Here is a 20,946-nt window from a genome sequence, read left to right on the forward strand (position 1 = left end):
CCTAGGTCTGAACCTTGATCTGAATCCTAGGTCCTGAACCTTGACCTGAATCCTAGGTCTGAACCCTGATCGTGAATCCTAGGTCTGAACCTTGACCTGAATCCTAGGTCTGAACCTTGATCTGAATCCTTGATGTGAACCTTGATTAAGAGTTCTTCTTCTTCTGACGTTTCGCTAGCATCTGTGGCTGGCATCTTCGAAGAAGATGCCAGCCACAGATGCTGGCGAAACGTCAGGAAGAAACTCTTTCTAGAAAACTGGCCCACAAGCCCCAAAAAACCCACAATAAAAACACCATGGGGTTTACCTTGCAAGATTTGTTCAGAGGAGGTTTGCCATCGCCTTCCCCTAGGCACCCAGCAGGTTTCATGGTAGAACTGGGAATCAAACCCTGGTCTCCAGGGTTGTGGTCCAACCACTCAAAACATTATGCCACACTGACTCATACATAGGAGAAACTTAAGTATTAGTTATCCAGGATATTGAGGCCTTCCTAAAACAGCCTCTTGTGACATATTTCACGGACCGTGTCCAAACTGTGTAACAAGAGAGCAGAAGCTGCGGTCATAATTACTATGGGAATGAAAAGGGGCAATCTTGTCTTCTCCCTTAAAAAAAAGGATGCTAGGCTGTTCGTTTTTATATTGCTATCGGTCCATTTTATATCAAATATTCATTAGAAGGACTTCATTAATAAAAATACTCTGCTGAGTATTGCATCATATTAATCAAAAACTGATAGGTGTTTGTAATGTAATTGTCTCTTGTTTCTTTCAAGCTCCTGCTTTGGTTGTACAGGGCCCCCTTCTCTACTGGAACAAGTGGAGGAAAAGGCTGAAACTGCAGAGTCTCCAGTTTTTTAGACACCGTATTCTGGATGGCCAGCTCCGAAGTCAAGGCGCACCTTGAATTGAATCGCTGTCGCCGAGGAATCCTAGGAATCTTATAAAGTTAAAGGTAGCTCATTACTTCTACTGGCTTCCTATCTTTATTTGTGGAAAATTTCCTTCAGCTTTATGTTTTCAAGTTTCAAAGATATGCCCGTGTTAGTCTTAGAATCAGTATGTAGAGAGATGTATGATCTCTCTACATAATGTTTTCAAGATGCTTATCTTTCATTTTTGAGATTACCCCAGTACTGTAAAAGCCACGTTGTTTCTCTGTCCCTAATTTTGATATTCTACAGAATGAGTGATCAAAGTATGGCCCTCTGGTTGTTGCAACTCTTGCTATTCCTTTTCATTGGCTATACTGGCTGAGAGTTGCATCCAACAACATTAGAACTGTATTTGTGCAGCCCCCCTTTTCTAAAGTTGCAACTGCCATTTAGTCTTAAATGCATTGACATTTCCTGTAGTATGAGTAAAAAATATTTAAAGGAAGTTCTCTTATCGCACCAAAGTCTTAATTTGTGGGGATATGTGGACTATATACAGAATATGATTACTACAGCTCAACACTAAAATTGATGAAAATGATTAGTTTTTGGAGCCCAAACTAAAACTTAGGTCCTATACAGACGCCCCAGAATAAGCTGCTTCAGTCTCTTTGGAGTATGCTGTTTAAATGAAGCACACGTCCTAAGAGTCTGAAACTTGTGCAGTAGCTGTGCTCCAGTCCTTAGGACTGGATCGTGGCTTTAGCATGGCCTCCAGACTCTTAGGACGCATGCAACATTTAAACAGCACACCTCAAAGTGACCCAAGCAGCTTTATTTTGGCCTGTCTGTATGGGGCCTTTAGTCTGGGATTAAGTACAGTCAGCCCTCCATATCCATGAATTTTGATTCAAGCATCCATGGATTGAAAACATTTTAAAAATATATGATTCCCAAAGCCAAACCTTGATTTTGCCATTTTATATCAGAGACACCATTTTACTATGTCATTGTATTTAATGGGATTTGAGCATCCATGTATTTTGATATCCACAAGAGATCCTGGAACCAGACTCCCGGTGGTACCAAGGGCCTGCTGGTAGTGCATTATCTAAACAATGTATCAGCATGAACTACAGTGCAATCTGTGATCACTCCTGGAATCAGTTGTAACTAGAGTATTCTAACGTAACCCAGAGGAAATGTTTAGTGTTTTGTACATTTAAGGGTAAAGTAAGAGAAGGGTGTTAAAGCAGTCCAGAAACGACAACAGAATTCAGAATATGTATTCTAGGGGAAGCTAAATTTATGGGGATATCTTTTTAAAAAATGAAATTATTTTGCTAATTAAATAATCCAATTGCTATCCAAACAAATTGAATCAATTGATAAGGCAAGCTGCAGCCACCCAAACCATGCGGCTTCCCTCCGGAGTAAAAACCCCCCCGAAAAAAACGGGTTCTTTTAGGTGCTGCGGGGCAGATGTCACGAGTGCACCAATGGCGCACTTGCGACATTAAGCGCCGTGCGGACGCTGCACAATTGCCATTGGATACCCACAGTGCTTACGTCACAATGGTGGTGCCCGTGTAAACAGGATGCCACCCATATTTACGCCGCCACTCCATACTGAGTTTGGGGCCATGCGGTTGCCATGTCCCTTGTAGCGCTGCCTCCATGCCACAAAGGGCCCCGCCTGTATTTGGCCTAAGTCAGCACAAACTCTCACTGATTCAATGGGGCTACCCTAGTTTAATTGGCAGTTGGATTTAGGCCTATGAATTTTGCGTAATATTGTCCAGCGCCTAAAAAAAATGTGGTTCCAGTGATCTATCCTTAATTTAAAATGAGGTGAGTTGCTGATTTGAGGGGATGTAAAAAATTGGTCCTCCTGTCAGCAAGTACACATAATCTTAGATTGCTGCAAAATTGTAATGTGCCAGATGATAATGTGATGCTCATTTCTCTGCATATGTTCTTAGCATTTGTAAAACTTTTATCTCACACACTTGTCATGTATTTTAATCTGTGTTTTTTTCCTTGCCTTTAGAGAAACATAGATGTCTGTCCTCAGTGTGGCAACCTGAAAACAGAAGCATATTCTTTGCGGCTATTGTTATGAGAAGTTTAAACAGGAACCATTGCCATAAGGAAAAATGGGGATACTGGAAGGAGGGCCCCATAAGGCTCTCCCACTGTAGAGACTGTTGTGCTGTACGAAGGGGAAAGAAGCCCAGGGACCAAGATGAAGGCAAGCGGATTATAGAAAGAAATAGGAAAACGTCCATCATGGTTCACGCTGGACTGATCATGGGGGATCTCACGGTTTATAAATACAAGAAAAGTTTCTGATAATTCCCAAGAAGGGTACAACTTTAAAAAAAATCTAAAGAAGGAGTAAAAATGTGATCAGGAATTAATTGCATTTTGAATAACTTGGCAACTGGAGTGTATTCATCTACTAGTGGGGTAAAAATCCTGCTGGTGCAGTTATGTTGGATTACACCATTGCACAGTTGTAACAGTCTCCTGCCACACTTTGTACAACAAAGACTGTAATGGATACCATCCTTGTACTATCAAGAGCAGCTCTCTAAGCAATGGATCATATGCTAGTGCTATAACTTCATTTTATACAGGCTGTCAGTTTTGTTGTCCATGTCACAGTCTAAAGTTCTCTGTTTCAGGTAGATTTTTTCCCCTATCTGTACCATGGTTTCATGTTAAACTGCAAATTCTAACATGCTTTTGAAACCAAAGCATGACTAAACTGCATTTGAAAACTAAAATAAAGTATATTCCCTTTTATAATGAGTTACCATGTGTCCCTCTCTTTGAAATTAAGGTTTTGTTGAGCAAGGAGATTGTATGAGATGTAGGTCAAACTAACGTTTTATCCTCCTGAGCAATGGACTGAGTTGATAGGACACTGTTACCAAATCACCCGTTGGTTATTTCATTGTAACTGAATGCATCTCCATGAAACAGTCACTTAAGTATTCTGTGAAACAGTTGTGCAGCTGAAGCGTACCAGAATCCAAGAACCTGTGCGGTCCTTCTGTATGCAGCAACAATGAAATGGGGGTCCAAAACAGACTGCAGAAATATCCAGTTTGAGATCACTTTAACTGCTCTGGCTCAAATCTGGAATCTGGGGACTGTAGTTTTATGAGAAATTTAGCTTTCTCATTACAGAGCTCTAGTGCCACAATAAACTACAGTTCCCAGAATTCTCTAGCAGAGTCAAGGCAGTTAAGTGTCTCAAAACTGGATGATTCTGCAGTGTGTTTAGACCTAGGATTAAACCCTCTCCCTACTGCAGCCCTCCATGGCACTGATTCAGGTGAATCATTTAGGTTTAACAAAATGTGTGACATAGATTCATGCTATGGTGCACAAAACCCATCTTGTGATTATTGAGACTTGTGGTACAAATAACGGCATTTACTCAGTTTCTTTGAAATGTGTATTGTTTTATTTCATCAATTTGTCCCTCTCCTGAGTGTCAGTGGCACTGTAACTATCAGCGGGACGCATCTCCCCGTCACGTTTGTTAGGGGTTTTTGGCCGGAGTGCACCACCCCATATGGCCTCACCCCTAGCATGTGACGGGTGGCATCAAAATGGCAACGCCCTGTACACACACGGGCGCTGCCATTTTGACGGTGACGGACGCTTTAGCGTGCGCACATCACGGCATGTTTTGAATGCCGCAAGTGCGCCATTGCGCATTGCGGCATCACAAACGTCCACATTAAGAACCCCCTTTTTAAGGGTTCTTTTTGCTCCACGAGGAAGGCCCGCGGTTTGGAGGAGGCTGCCACTTCCCCCGCGGAGCAACCAGGGCGGGTCCACCCCCATGGTAAAGTAAGAGAAGGGTGTTAAAGCAGTCCAGAAACGACAACAGAATTCAGAATATGTATTCTAGGGGAAGCTAAATTTATGGGGATATCTTTTTTAAAAAATGAAATTATTTTGCTAATTATAATAATCCAATTGCTAATCCAAACAAATTGAATCAATTGATAAGGCAAGCTGCAGCCACCAAACCATGCGGCTTCCCTCCGGAGTAAAAACCCCCCGGAAAAAACGGGTTCTTTTAGTGCTGCAGGGCAGATGTCACGAGTGCACCAATGGCGCACTTGCGACATAAGCGCCGTGCGGACACTGCACAATGCCATTTGGATACCACACAGTGCTTACGTCACAATGGTGGTGCCCGTGTAAACAGGATGCCACCATTATTACGCCGCCACTCCATACTGAGGTTAGGGGCCATGCGGTTGCCATGGTCCCTTGTAGCGCTGCCTCCATGCCACAAAGGGCCCGCCTGTATTTGGCCTAAGTCAGCACAAACTCTCACTGATTCAATGGGGCTACCCTAGTTTGGATTGGCAGTTGGATTTAGGCCTATGAATTTTGCGTAATATTGTCCAGCGCCTAAAAAAATGTGGTTCCAGTGATCTATCCTTAATTTAAAATGAGGTGATGTTGCTGATTTGAGGGGAATGTAAAAATTTGTCCTCGTGTCAGCAAGTACACATAATCTTAGATTGCTGCAAAATTGTAATGTGCCAGATGATAATGTGATGCTCATTTCTCTGCATATGTTCTTAGCATTTGTAAAACTTTTATCTCACACACTTGTCATGTATTTTAACTCTGTGTTTTTTTCTTGCCTTTAGAGAAACATAGATGTCTGTCCTCAGTGTGGCAACCTGAAACAGAAGCATATTCTTTGCGGCTATTGTTATGAGAAAGTTAAACAGGAAACCATTGCCATAAGGAAACAAATGGGGATACTGGAAGGAGGGCCCCATAAGGCTCCCACTGTAGAGACTGTTGTGCTGTACGAAGGGGAGAAGCCCAGGGACCAAGATGAAGGCAAGCGGATTATAGAAAGAAATAGGAAACGTCCATCATGGTTCACGCTGGACTGATCATGGGGGATCTCACTGTTTATAAAATACAAGAAAAGTTTCTGATAATTCCCAAGAAGGGTACAACTTTAAAAAAAAAATCTAAAGAAGGAGTAAAATGTGATCAGGAATTAATTGTGCATTTTGAATAACTTGGCAACTGGAGTGTATTCAGTCTACTAGTGGGGTAAAAAATCCTGCTGGTGCAGTTATGTTGGATTACACCATTGCACAGTTGTACAGTCTCCTGCCAACACTTTGTACAACAAAGACTGTAATGGATGCCATCCTTGTACTATCAAGAGCAGCTCTTAATGCAATGGATCATATGCTAGTGCTATAACTTCATTTGATACAGGCCTGTCAGTTTTGTTGTCCATGTCACAGTCTAAAGTTCTCTGTTTCAGGGTAGATTTCCCCCCCTATCTGTACCATGGTTTCATGTTAAACTGCAAATTCTAACATGCTTGTTGAAACCAAAGCATGACTAAACTGCATTTGAAAACTAAAATAAAGTATATTCCCTTTTATAATGAGTTACCATGTGTCCCTCTCTTTGAAATTATAGGTTGTTTTGAGCAATGAGATTGTATGAGAATGTATGGTCAAACTAACTGTTTTATCCTCTGAGCAATGGACTGAGTTGATAGGACACTGTTACCAAATCACCCAGTTGGTTATTTCATTGATACTGAATGCATCTCCATGAAACAGTCACTTAAGTATTTCTGTGAAACAGTTGTTGCAGCTGAAGCGTAGCAGAATCCAAGAACCTGTGGGGTCCTTCTGTATCCAGCAACAATGAAATGGGGGTCCAAAACAGACTGCAGAAATATTCCAGTTTGAGATCACTTTAACTGCTCTGGCTCAAATCTGGGGGACTGTAGTTTTATGAGAAATTTAGCTTCTCTATTACAGAGCTCTGGTGCCACAATAAACTACCGTTCCAAGAATTCCCTAGCACTGAGTCAAAGCAGTTAAAGTGGTTTCAAACTGGATGACCCCTGCAGTGTGTTTTAGACCTAGGATTTACATCCCCTCTCCCTGACTGCAGCCCTCCGTGGCACTGATTCAGGTGAATCATTTAGATTTAACAAAACGTGTTGCATAGATTCATGCTATGGTGCACAAAACCCATCTTGTTGATTAGATGATGGTAGAAATAACTGCATTTACTCAGTTTCTTGAAATTTGTATTGTTTATTTAATCAATTTGTGCCTCTCCTGAGTGTCAGTGTCGCTGTGCATACCGGCGGGTAGGGTGTCCCCATCACATGCTGGGGTTGGCCAAGGGTGCACCGCCCATATTGGCCTCACCCCAGCATGTGAAGGGTGCGTCAAAATGGCAGCACCCTGTATACATGGGAGCTGCCATTTTGACGCGACGGACGCTTAGCATCCGCACGTCACATCACTTTTGTGACACCGCAAGTGCGCCATTGGCGCATTGCGGTGTCACAAACGTGCCGCATTAAGAACCCGCTTTTTTTGCTCCATGGGGAAGCCTCGTGGTTTGGAGGTGGTCTGTATCCCACCAATATTATTTTCTAAGACCTATAAGTATGGAAGGAGATAATGTGCTATGGTGCAAGTAATGCAGGTTGAGTCTCCCTTATTTCAAATGGTTTTGACCAGAAGTGTTTTGAATTTCTGAATTTTTCTATTTTTTGCATATGAAGATGAAGGCAAGCGGATTGTAGAAAGAAATAGGAAACGTCCATCATAGTTCACGCTGGAACTATCTTGGAGATGGCGCCCAAGTTTAAACATGAAATTCATTTATGTTTTGTGTGCTCCTTATACACATAGACTGGAAGTAATTTCATGCACAATGTTTGTAATAATTTTCTGCATGAAACAAAGTTTGTATACATTGAACCATCAGAAAGCAAAGGTGTCACTATTGTAGACACACATCTGGCCAGTGTTGTATTCTGGAATATTATGGATTTCAGAATTCTGGATAAGGGAGATAAAAACAGGTTTTATGTCACCAACCTATTCAAATGGCAAAGTTAAGCCTGGGTGTACTCCATGCCTGGAAAGAATATAAGAACTTTAACCACCTCCTCAGAAAACACCAGTGTTGTACTTTAAAAAAATTTGTTTGCCAATTGTATTGCAATTTAACTTGGAGTTGAATAACAAAGGCCCGGTTTACACGGGCCTTTGCGCCACCCCCGTCATGTGCTAGGGGTTGGCCAAGGACGCACCATCCATACTGGCCTCACCCCAGCACGTGACGGGGGCACCAAAATGGCGGTGCCCTGTACACATGGGCACCGCCATTTTGACGTGACGGATGCTTAGCGTTCGCACGTCCTGGTGCCTTTGTGATGCTGCAAGTGTGCCATTGGTGCCTTGTGGTGTCACAAAAGCGCCACCACAAGAAGAACCCGCTTTTTGCGGATTCTTTTTGTTCCGTGACAGCTGCGTAGTTTGTCCGCTGAGGCTCCCTCGCGGAGCAAACCAGAGCGGCAGGAGACCGCCCTTTTTGGGCGGTCTGTATCCTGCCAAAAACTGGATATAATAGGTTTCTGTGAAGGAGGACAATGGGAAGAATGAGAAGTGGGAAGATCCAGTGAAGCTAACGTCCCCTTCTGATATCTCCTTTCTTTAAATAAAATCCCATGCAATAGGGAGCCATACATAAAATATGACATAGCTATTCTTGACATGGAAAACTCTCCTATGCTCTCTGACTACAGGTGCTCGAAATTCATTTGTCTCCATACAGTGACTTGACTATTCAATCACACTTAAACAAACTAAAACAATGATTCTCAGTAGCTAGGTTGGGACTGTTAATGCCAGATAAGCAGAAGTATAATAACCAAATGTTTGGGTTAGCATAAGATATATGAGAAGGTAGTCTTTGGTGGTAATGAAAAGAAATTTATAGTACTTTAATTAATTAGCTTGCAGATATGCATGAACCAAATAATAATAACCATGTTGTGTCTGTTTTGTTAGTTCATGATGCCTCATGTATATTAGATTAATATTTCATGTTGCATATGAGGCGGTAAGAGATGTTGATCAAGTAGTGAGACTGGAACAGCATCCATATGCTTACCCCCTACATTATACAATTTCCTTGTGTTAAAAACTGTCAATAGTCCGGTTCTTCGACATTTGTGCATTTAATTTTATTTTATTTTAATAAACAGAATATGGGACAGTCATGTCATAATTGTCAGTGTGCAAGATGATGTGGATTATGCTTATCAATATTGATTATTTCAATCATTGTGATAATTAAGTTTCTGAGGGAAAGTATTGATAAAGGTTTCTGTGTAGCTCACTATGATAAATGAAATATATTTTTCAGAACTCTAGGTGGCAGTGATATGCCAGTTTTCCAAAATACTTCTGTCTAGGATATTGATAGCGTTCAAGTCATAAGAATGAAAAATGTCCAAGCGCAATTAAAAAAGATAATTAAGGAAAACCATGACTATTTAGCCCAAAGGTTAGTTACAGCAAAAATGTAGATTTATTAGAAATCCATGTAGAGAAAGGGGAGTATATATTTCCAGACATCCATTTTAGTTCTTTCTTCTGTGGGATGAAGAAGTCACACTGTGATGAGTGATATGGATTAAGAATGACCAGCTGGAAGCCTGCATACTAAATTTAGCCCAAAAAGCCATTTCATTTGGGTTCTAGTGACCCTAATTTTTTTTCCTTCACAATATGGTGAAAATCTTAACATGGCTCCACTTGTAATAGACCATTTTTCTCAAAAGATGGAAAAGAGATGGAATATATCATGACCCACTCTTTGATTTTGTAACATCTAGGTGTATACATTTGTAATGTGAAATTCTGTGCCTGTAGTCCCACAACAGGTGTAAGTTCATACATCCAACCCCTGTTGCATAATCTTTACTGCTTATGAATGATAGATTCTTCCTGACACCAGATTACTTTCAAAAGAACAACTCAACCCCCAGGAATGTAAATGTCTGCCCTCTCTGATACATATGTAAGGCACCTGCTGCAGTTGCTTTTTCATTATATTGACATAGGCTCAGGCACCCATAGAAACAACCAAAGAATGCACAAGTATCCTTCTGAGAAAAGAGCCAGAGAGATGGCTGTCAAAGTCACATAGCTTTTCCAAAAACACTCATTGGCCTGTTACAGACTGCCAAAATAAAGCTGCTTCGGGTCGCTTTGGAGATATGCTGTTTAAATGATGCATGCATCCTAAGAGTCTGGAAGTCACGCCAAAGCCACACTCCATTCCTAAGCACTGGAGTGCAGCTTTGGCGCAGCTTCCAGATTCTTAGGATGCATGCATCATTTAAACAGCATATCTCCAAAGAGACCCGAAGCAGCTTTATTTTGGCTGTCTGTAACAGGCCATTATAGCTTCACTTGTAGCATTTCTCCATAACATGAGGTGTACGTACAACTCCTGATAGCAGGTTTGTCTCTGAAGAACAGGACAAATAGCACCAATTGCTAGTAATACAAAGGAGAAAATTCAGGATATTCCTGGGCCTCAATAAGAGTGCTGTTCAGAATCGCTGGAACCTAATATGATTTTAAAGCGCAGGATCTTTTTAAAAATTGTGTGCATGGAGAAAAAATCTGGGATATAAGTGGCAATGTATCAGATCATCTTCTGACTTGATTTTGGATCTCATGATTATGAAGAAGCAATCTAAAGTAATTTTGGGTGGAAGATGTGTATATTATATGGGCAAGAATTAACTTTACCATGGTTGTAAAGTACACCATACCAATACCCCATCCTAAACAGTGGAATGTGAATGAGAAAGAACTAGGTCCCAGGGTTAATTCATCACTTCTCACAAAATGCTAAAGACGAATTAGACTAGAGCAACAAAATAATTATAACGTACCATAAAACTGTTTATGTAGAAATGAAGATAGATTGTAGAAATTAAATAAGCAAATGTGCCAATGTGATAGCAGTATTGTATTACGTGAAGAATATTAACAGAGGAGTGCTTCTTTTGATTTAGGATCGAACCTTCTCCACTGGAAATGGACGTATAACAGGTAAGAACCAACATTCCTGTTTAATAATATAACAAGCAATGAGCACATTAACAAGGTTAATTAGACAAATTGACATGAAAAAGTAACAAAAGTCCACAGAAAAATCAGACATGTAAACAGAAAGTGAGGAAATCAACCAGACTGAGCTGTGGTTCGTACCCTTGGATTCCCAGATATAGGTCTATAGCTCCTAGAATCCTGCCATACTGGCTGGGGCATCTGGGAACTCAGGTCCACCAACTTATTGGGACCCAGGTTGGGTGCCCCATTATCTCTGACTCAAATTTCACTGGGAGCAGTTGGTACTGAATCGTCACATTTCCATTGAAGTACCCTGATGCTGCCTCTTGTGAAACAGCTCAGTGCACTATATATTTGAACTGGATCAACTAATTTTCAATTGCCACGTATGTTGCAAACATTGGTGGGGGGGTCCCCACTTCTAAAGGTTCCTTTCACACTATACAACCACTTTAATTTAATTGGCTGCCTTAAACAGTCCTAGGGTTTGTAGTTTGGTGAGGGACTTAGAGTTCTCTGTAGGCAGGTTCTAGAGCTGACTAGCAGAAATTTCTAAGTATCTTATGAAAAGAAATACCAGAATTCTATAGAACAAGCCATGACAGTAAAGTGGTATCAAAGTGCTATAATTGTGTTGTATGAAAGAAGCCTGGGAATATTTTCTCAATGAATAACTCCATGTGCCACAAACAAACAAAATCCAACCCTCAAATGCCAATGGCAAAGAAAGTACTCCTAGGCCTGTTACAGACTGCCAAAATAAAGCTGCTTCGGGTCTCTTTGGAGGTATGCTATTTAAATGATGCATGGGTCCTAAGAGTCCGGAAGTCGCGCCAAAGCCACACTCCATTCCTAAGCACTGAGGTGCAGCTTTGGTGCAGCTTCTGGATTCTTCAGATGCATGCATCATTTAAACAGCATACCTCCAAAGAGACCCCAAGCAGCTTTATTTTGGCAGTCTGTAACAGGCCAGAATTCATGAAAATAGTGCTTTGCATACTTTTCTCTGGGTAAGTTATACAGAATCCAGTGGTCTTATTTCTGAGCAGCCATGCATATGAATGGTACCGAAGTTTAGCTTAAATAACATGGTTCTAAATGCCTTCGTCGTTACTAACTTTAGCTCCATTTGGATCACTCTCTTTACCTATGATATGTACCAAACAAGTCCATACTAGTTCCATTTTGCAAAAATAGGCTGTGTAGGAGACTAGCATAAGAAGAGCTGTCATCGTGTGGAATAACCACTCAAGCAAGCTGTTAAGATGGGCAGATCTGTGCTTTTCTATTTGTATGAGAATAAAGTGTCAGAATGGAGTGGTGTTAGGTAACACATTTTAAATTATCTTTGTGAATGTGACTTGGCACATGCAATCCATGGTGTTCAGCACTGAATGCGTGTTTTCTGAGTGGATGCAGTGAAAGGGAAAACAGCAGTTCCTAATAATGGCCATTCTTTCGAGATTTTCAAGAGCAGTTATAGTGCTGAGTGTGACTTTTTCTTTCCTTAGAAGAAGGAAAAGCACACAAATAAATTTGATCCTTTGGGTAACCTAATAAATTCCCAACTCACAGAAATAAGCTTTTGGTTTTGAATGCCAAGGCTGCTCTCTTACCTTTTCAAGACTTATTTGTATGGGGAAATGTTGCAAATCATGGCGTTTCCCCATGAAGTCTGCTATAAAAATATTTCCCAGAGACAAAGTATCTTACTTCTATATGACATGTGCATTATGGCTCTACAGGAAGCGCAATTAAATCTTATTCCCAGAGCTATGCTGCTGTATTTCACGGTGCTGGGAAGTGTAGAAGATAAAAAGAATCAGGCTACTCTCATGCTTCATGGAAGTGAAGAAAAAGAGCAGATAATAGAAAAGTAAACCAGAGGAGTGCACTGTTGTTTATATGAGGAAAACAGAAATTAGTACAGGTCAGCAAGAGAGGAAAGTATGTGGGGGAAAGTCTGGGTTATTTCTACCCTGTAGAAATAAAGTACTTTGACGCCATTTTAAGTGCTGTAGCTCCATCCTATGGAATCCTTGGATTTGTAGTTTTGCTAGGTTGCAGGACGTATGTGGGCAAAACATCCAAATGTTGCAGAAGCGCCAGTGATGTGACCATCCATCGCACGTTAAAGTGTAATTGAGGCTTCCCACTATGTTCCTGTCATGGAATCATTTGCGGGGAAGCCATTTTCTGAATAATGGGATACCCCATTATTGAGAAAATGGCTTCTCCTGGCTTCTCTGTGAATGATTACATGACGGGAATATAGTGGGAAGCCTCAATTACACTTTAGAAGCGTGATGGATGGTCACATCCCTGGGGCTTCCACACTGTTTTTGCAATGTTTGGATGATGTTTCACCCACATGTGATAAGGTCCTTAATGTTTCCCTGACAAAGAGTGTTGGTGCTTCACAAAATTCCAAATCCCAGGATTTTGTAGGATGGAGCCATAGCAGTTAAAGTCCTGTCAAACTGTGTTATTTCTACAATGTAGATACACACTTTGCATGATTTTGATCTATCGTCCAGAGGGTCACATCTTCGTTGAGCAGTGGAGAACACAGCTTCTAATAGCAATATCTTACCAATATTCTCTAGCAGACTATCCCTACAGAAAAAAAAATAGAACAACAACAGGACAGACAGAGCCTTGGGAGCTGATCCTACAGCATGGACTGGCACATATAGATACAAACAGTTCATCAGGTAATTAATTCCTATACTGAGTAAGGCATTAAAGTTTTAAGCCAACATTTTAAATTGGGCTTAGAAATGAATAGGCAACAAATGCAGCAGATATAGTGCTGGATTGGCAAGCTTATGCTCTAGGCACCTGGGCAACTGAGACAGTTTCTGAGCTGTCTTCAGAGGCAGCCTCATGTAAAGATGGAATATAGATGACCAGCCAGCCTTTTAGGAATTGTAATAATACTGTGATTTTATTGAATATATTGTAATTGTATGTTTTTATCCTATGTTGTTATTCCGCCTCGATCCGCAGGGAGAGGCGGGAAATATAAATAAAATTTTATTATTGTTGTTGTTATTATTATTAAAGCACACAATGATAGCCTAGCTGAGATGTTACTAGGGCATGGCTACTTGAGGTGAGGCCCATCAGCCCAACATAGGGCTACAGTTTAAACTGGTAAAAAACAGCTACTGCCATTGCCTACAAAGAGCATGAGTTCAAGACCACTCCAAGCCATGAATTTTATTCCCCAGAAGGTGTCACCTGCATCTAGAACTGACTGAACAAGTTCATTGGTTCCCAATCCACAGTGCCTCCCTTGTCCATAGCCATACAGTACCAACTTGATTTTTCAGTGGAAGTTTTGCCACTATGAAGACTAGTAGGGACAACCTCCTCCCTCAAAGAATCATTCATTATGTCAAAGGCCCAGAAAGCAAGCTTTTAGTCACCACAAAAATTCTAAAAACAGGTGGGAAGTCTCAACTTCCAAGCAGCTTGTCCACATCTGATGACTGCGTAAGGTGATACATCTCCAAAACAGCAGCATCCTTAGTACATCCATCTCCAACTGTCAAACCTGCACCATTGTACAGGTAAGAGCAAATTTACGTGTGAAATGCAATGCCAGGCCTTCAGTAGTTCCGCCCTTGGCTCCTAGAGCCTATGTGCCTCATCACTCAGAGAAAGCTCCAATAGCTGGTATTCCACAGATACAATCGTGACAGAGAAATAAGATTTCTTCCCCCCATACCTGGCAAAGAATAAGACCTTCAGTGATTTCTTCACATAAGTTGAGTCATATTCATCAACTGTTTCATTCTCTCTGCTCTAGTTATTGGCCCAGCTGTTTAATTGCCCGCAGCTCTGTAATACACCAAGGAGTAAGCATAATTCTGTGGCTGGTCAAGAGAAACCATTTCAGGGAGCCAGAATACCCATGGACAGAGCACTGAGACTTCTTGATTAGCAGGCATCATGACCCCATCTGCTACTGTCTCAGGTTTTCAACTTCCCTCTGATGCAGATATCACAGACCAAAAGTGGATTTTCCCTGAAACAATATATTGTCGTGGGCTTCCTGTGTTGTGATGCAAAGTATTTGGGAATGTCTTTGGCCTTGAATGGGCAACTAAGAGCCATTTATTTAAGACCTGCCTCCACTGGAGATGAAAACTGCTAAATCTCGTTTGTTGTTATGGATTGGCATTTTTGGACATGACGGTGGGTATGGCTGTTGTCCATACTGCTAGTCAAGAACTATTGTGGTTCTTACTTTGGTCATCTCCATATCTGAGGGAGAGAGTTTCAGCAAGACCATCAGCTAAATCTGCAGGAAACCCCACCACAAACATCAGAAAAGTATCTAGATAAATAAGCTCTCCATGGCGGATCATCCCTTAGGTTTTCCATCCCTACAAGGGATGCAGCTCGTCATAAAACCATGATAAATTGAGTGATGATTCAGTGGGATAGTCATTCTACATCAGTTTCATACATCTATATTTGCATCCAGTGGGCAACCTTTTGTACCCCCAACATGTGTAGGAATAGCCACATAGAACAAGAATGTATATACTTGTTTTTGTAAGTTGTTTTTGTTTAGTAGTTTTTGTTGTTTTTGCAAGCGCTCTGTAATCAAATGCTAACCACTTCCAGAAAACCAGATGTGTTAAGAGAAAGAAAAGTTTGTGTGTGAAAGTATATGCGCACATATGCAGACACATATGTGTCTATCCCCAGAAATGTCTTTGCCAATGGCTAGAAGCTTGTTAGATGATTTTGTAACTACTATTTTTACTTTTGTAAAAATAAATATTTCTAGAAAAGATAACACAAAAGGCCAAATTATTATCTTGTTTCTTAAATGCATAGGCTACTTTTCGGTAGCTCTCCCAGCCAGCAATAAATATTAAACGTTAAATAACAACATGCACAATATAATAATTACAGTACTCAAATACATACTACTTGTTTGGGAGATAAGCATTATTCCAAAGTGAAGATCAGTCTAGAGAACAGTGGTTTTCACTATGTTCTGAAAAACATAGAATAAAATATGGAAAAGAAGTGTATCTCTGTGTGAATGGTGATTCCCTTTGTTCATAAATAAAACTATTTTTGGAACTTGCACTTTGGAGTTCTGTTTCTTGGAACCAGTATACAGAGGCTTGATCATTGCTTTGAGTTGTCTTGTCCTAAGGTTCGTCTTCCTTACCCTGAGGATTGGAGAAAAGGAGTTGGGCCTTGGGAAGTTGTAGCTCTGCTTTCTAGTATGTTTTAACTGATCCAGTCGGTGAGTGTGCTGTGATTATAAAGAGGAGATCAATAAGCATGCTGACTTGCTCAAGGCACTCTGTTACTTTCATCATGAATTTCAAAGTAGAGACCTGGCACTGGAGACAGATTTTCCAGAGCAAAGCCCTTAGAGTAATTGATTGCACCCTCAAAGGAGTTATACATTTTAAATAGGCAAGATGGACAAAGGTAGAGGAAACAGAGCAAAGAGCATACACATTTATTAACCTGCAACTCAAATGACTGATGGCTAACCAATTTTCGTTACTTTTTCTTGCACAGAACAAAATCTAGCAAAGCACTGATCGTTCAGACACTGCCATTAGTTCTATGGGAAATATGGCAGAATGTTGACTGAGGTCTCCTATTTTGCCAACCCAAAATCATTCTGATGTTGCTTGGCTATGTGTGTCCCAGTTTTCATCCATGATATCTTGGGGGAATGCTATTCCAGGAATGCTGGTATAGAAATTAAATCACTCAATAATTAGGTACAATTACAAAATACAACAGAGACCAGCAAAACAATCCCCATGCGTAAACCTAGTTTCACCACTGCAACAGCTTAATATGATGCATTTTTACTTACTCAAGTAACATATGATGTATATTAACATATAGAAGGATGATTATAATAGAAACATTGGGAACGTCAGGAAATGACTGGTGAAGAGGAAGGCAGTTAACACCCTATTTCCTTCAGCATCTGAGCCCACAGCGTGTGAAGGGCTTGGAGCAATTGCACTAATGTAGCCAATGCTGAGGAATTTGGGGGATTATAATCCAACAACACTGAGAACCAGTGTGGTGTAATAGTTACCTTTTAAATTAGTAACCATAACGGTAACTACTCAGGGCTTTGGGACTATAATTGTAACCAATCGCTTTTAAAATTTAACTTTCACAAGTCTTTTGGTTCAGACATTTAGCCCCACAATAATAGCTTCCAAAGCAACTACAGTGGAAATGGGGACCCTCCAGTCCATAGGCCAAATGCAGATCACAAAGCTTCCAATCGAGCCTAGACTGCTGTGCCAGGCTGCCCTTCCCAGCCACTGACTGACAGGATAATTCCCCCCTGCAAAAGGGATGGAATATAAAACTTCCCCATTCAGTGCATAGTGATGAGGTTGAAGACGAAGCTTCCCTGCTTCTCAGCTGTTCTAGTGAGTACGTAACTGGCATTGGATGAATTATATCATAGAAATTTGTATCCACATGTGCAAAAAGATCATACAGCTCAGGCAAGACATGTATACATCTGTAAGAGAAAAATTCCAGACTTACAAATAGCATCTTTCTTACAATTCTGGCTGTATGTGTATCTGAGGATCTGGCCTGCTTTTTGATGTGCAAAGGATATTCCTGCCAAGTTACATATCACAACTAATAAGTGAATAAACAATTATTTTTCCCCAGCATATGCAGACAGTTGCTGCATTGTTCATTTCACTTACAGCTGACCATTTCCCCTCTGACAGGTGTCCTGGGACAGCAATTCACGCTTTTCCCAGCATGAAAATGAAATGATGGCAGAAAGCTTTGTTTGTTGAATTTTTGCCTGCCGTGAGGTTCTTAAATGCCCAGAGCCTCTTTCAGGAAAAAAAATTGCAATCTTAGCTTGCAACACAAATGCTTTAATCTTACAGCTGAAGCATCCGACAAAAGCAAGGGGCCTCCCCCTCCGAAAGCTCTCCACCAAATTAATCACAGTTGGCCTATGTGTCAAATCATCATCTTGCTAGATTCCCCTGAAGCCCTGAGCCAGCTTTCTACTTTGTGATTTAATGGTGGTGGACAGCAATCCATTGCAGTTAGCTGGGCTGCAAAACACATGGTCACAGGTTTAGTTCAGAAATCCAGTGATTCTGAACTAAAGCATTCAAGAAAATAGCAATGAGTAAAGTTCAGTGGACCTTGCTCCTGAATATGTGTGCATAAATTGATGGTTCTCACAGATTTAAAACCATATTAAACCCAGAGCTTGGAAAAGTTCCTTGTTAGTACTATATCTCCCTGAATTTCCAGCCAGGTTAACCAGTTAGGCTGGAAGATTTAGATCCAGAAAATTACTTTTCCAAAATCTGATTAAACTCAAGTTGTCTGTGGTTTGCAGATGAGGATTGTACTTGTCCTGGAGATATTTTAAAGGACATCTTACAGTTTTCAAGAGAGCTATAAGAGAATATTAGTATCTTGATGTTTTGTGGGTTTTAAACAGGTACAAAGTTGGAGGCTTTGGGCTAAAATAAAACTGTAATGCATCATTTGTCATGCTGTGACTAATATGACTTCAGTGTATTTTAGCTATAGGGAAAAACTTGGGGGCAATGGGGGATTAACAGAAAAGAAGAATGTGAGACCAGGAAAAGGAAGAGGAACAGGAATGTGTCCAGTGCTAGATTTCTATATGCACAATGTTGATCATTTTTCATGCATAGAGACTTTAAGTACTTTTAAATGGAGACACAAATGATAAATTGTCCTGTAGATCTTGCTAATTCACCTTGTAATTCTCCACAACTTCATTTCATACGGTAACAACCAGTAGTAATGTGTATATTGCTTTTGTGTTTAGTATTTCTGGCGGGATAATTTTGCAATTAATTCATCTTTTTTTTAAAAAAGCAAGTCAGTATTGTTTTTTAAAAAAATGTTGTGTGAAAAATCATAATTCAGCTTTCTATATCTGCTGAACAGTTTCTTGTTACTTCAGAAGTCAAGCTAAATAACTCTATTTTTGCCAGTATGCAGTGATGTATGTTGGAAGGCAAATAGGAATAAGAAATAAGAATTCTGCCTTCCCAAATGAAATTTTCCTTCTGTCTCTAGCATTTCAGTATCTTAAAACTTCAGTTGAACATTCAGAAATACAGTTTAGGCCTCCAAAGAAAAATGGATAGGCAAAGTTACCAAGGCAATGCAAACACAGCAAATATAAGAAATTTAGGTGCAAATGATTTTCAGTGGCCTGTTACAGACTGCCAAAATAAAGCTGCTTCGGGTCTCTTTGGAGGTATGCTATTTAAATGATGCATGGGTCCTAAGAGTCCGGAGGTCGCACCAAAGCCACACTCCATTCCTAAGCACTGGAGTGCAGATTTGGTGCAGCTTCCGGATTCTTAGGATGCATGCATCATTTAAATAGCATACCTCCAAAGAGACCCGAAGCAGCTTTATTTTGGCAGTCTGTAACAGGCCAGTGTCTCACTCTCTTCAATGTTCAAAATTTGGGGACTGAAGAAAAATGTCATTTGGGGAGGAAGCCCTGTTTTAGCGTGTGTGGGAAGGGGACTAGCTACATCACTACATTAACCTAACCTCCACATAGGTTACTTACTTCTTTACCCTAAATCACCAAATTACATTTCAGCATTATGATGAGCAGTCTTGGCCTGTGTTTTTTAATCGTACAACTGCAGGCTAGGTGTCTTGAAAATGTGTAACATTCCCCCAAAGAAATAAGCAGTTTCTTTCAAGTCATTATTCAAGGTATTTTGCATATTGTACAGTGTTGTAGCAGACTTTTGTCACCTGTTGACTTCTGTCCTTACATTGTTTGCCATCCACTGATCCATTTTGTGTAAATTCATCTACAGCAATTGCTTCATCTGAAGCTCAATCCTGCCCCCCTTTTTACAGGGAACATATAACTCTTACGTTTAAACAACTTCTGTGGCTACTGGTTCATTTCTATACACAGTTCAACATGCTAGTCATATCTATAAAGCCATTTAAGGCTTAAGACCAGACTATTTGGAACACAGCATCTCTTCATATCAGCCTGTCCAAGTTTTAAGATCCTTGGAGGAGGACTTTCTCTTGGTCCCATCACTTTAGTTAGAACTAAATTTGGTTCTTTCTCTGCACATTGCAGCAGTTCTATTGGTATGTCATCTGTTCATGGTAATTAATTTGCCTTAATTGCTTGGAGTGCCACATTTACTTATTTCACTGTGACCATGTCCCTGGCCTCTCTCCATAATTCTTCTGGTTCCTGGTCAGCTAGGCTTAACAGTACAAGTCTATTTTTCACTTTTTCTTTGAATTATTCTGGGGCGTTCTTCAGGTCCTGTTTTGGCATAATGATTTATTTTGTGTTCTACTTCACTTTCATTAAAATTTTTGACATGAGTGGTTCATGGTCTGTGCCAAAGTCTCATTTTTGCTACAAGTATAGAGCTTTTCTATCTTCTGTTTCTGATTATGTAGTCTATCTTATTTTTATATTGGCCCTCTGGAGATGTCCACATATACAATCTCCTATCTGGTTGTATGAAGAAAGTGATTGCAATGAATAGATTGTTGGCCTTGAAAAACTCTTATCAGTCCCTTTCCTGCTTCATTTCTTGAAAATACACGCCCATTTCATTAAAAGACATATTATAGTACAGTGGTATCTCGGGATACGAAATACCCAGGTTACGAATTTTTCGGGATACGAAAAAATCCCATAGGGATTTATTGTTTCAGGTTACGAAAGTTTTTTCGGGTTACGAAAAAACTCCGGCGCTATTTTAAATGGAGCCGCGGCAGAGCCGCGGCTTTTTCCCCATTAGCGCCTATGGGTTTTCGGCTTACGAAGGCTTTTCGGGTTACGAAAGCGGCCGCGGAACGAATTATTTTCGTAACCCGAGGCACCACTTACCTATTAATCTTATGCTTTGCGGTTCCTTGATTTTATAGAGGTCTGTAAAAAAAGTAATGTTTAATATTTGTAATATTTTTTCATGTTATATTATATATATTGTAAGGACTTTTGGTTACATGCAATAAAGTTTATGACTGACAACGTGCAGAAACAAACTGTGCAGTTTC

General features: G+C 40.4%; 1 protein-coding gene across 1 annotated transcript in view; it reads left to right on the top strand.

Annotated features, from left to right (window-relative positions):
• The window catches only part of MRPL32 (mitochondrial ribosomal protein L32), a 5,449-nt gene extending 2,264 nt beyond the window's left edge, over positions 1-3,185 (top strand). The window contains 9 exon segments of the mRNA XM_042471082.1: positions 779-796; positions 799-852; positions 855-923; positions 926-957; positions 2,928-2,963; positions 2,965-3,066; positions 3,069-3,104; positions 3,107-3,154; positions 3,156-3,185. Of these exon segments, the coding sequence (XP_042327016.1) occupies positions 779-796; positions 799-852; positions 855-923; positions 926-957; positions 2,928-2,963; positions 2,965-3,066; positions 3,069-3,104; positions 3,107-3,154; positions 3,156-3,185 (425 nt within the window).
• The last annotated feature ends 17,761 nt before the right edge of the window (positions 3,186-20,946 follow it).

Source organism: Sceloporus undulatus, chromosome 6 (genome assembly GCF_019175285.1).
Source record: "Sceloporus undulatus isolate JIND9_A2432 ecotype Alabama chromosome 6, SceUnd_v1.1, whole genome shotgun sequence".
NCBI classification, from domain to species: domain Eukaryota; kingdom Metazoa; phylum Chordata; class Lepidosauria; order Squamata; family Phrynosomatidae; genus Sceloporus; species Sceloporus undulatus.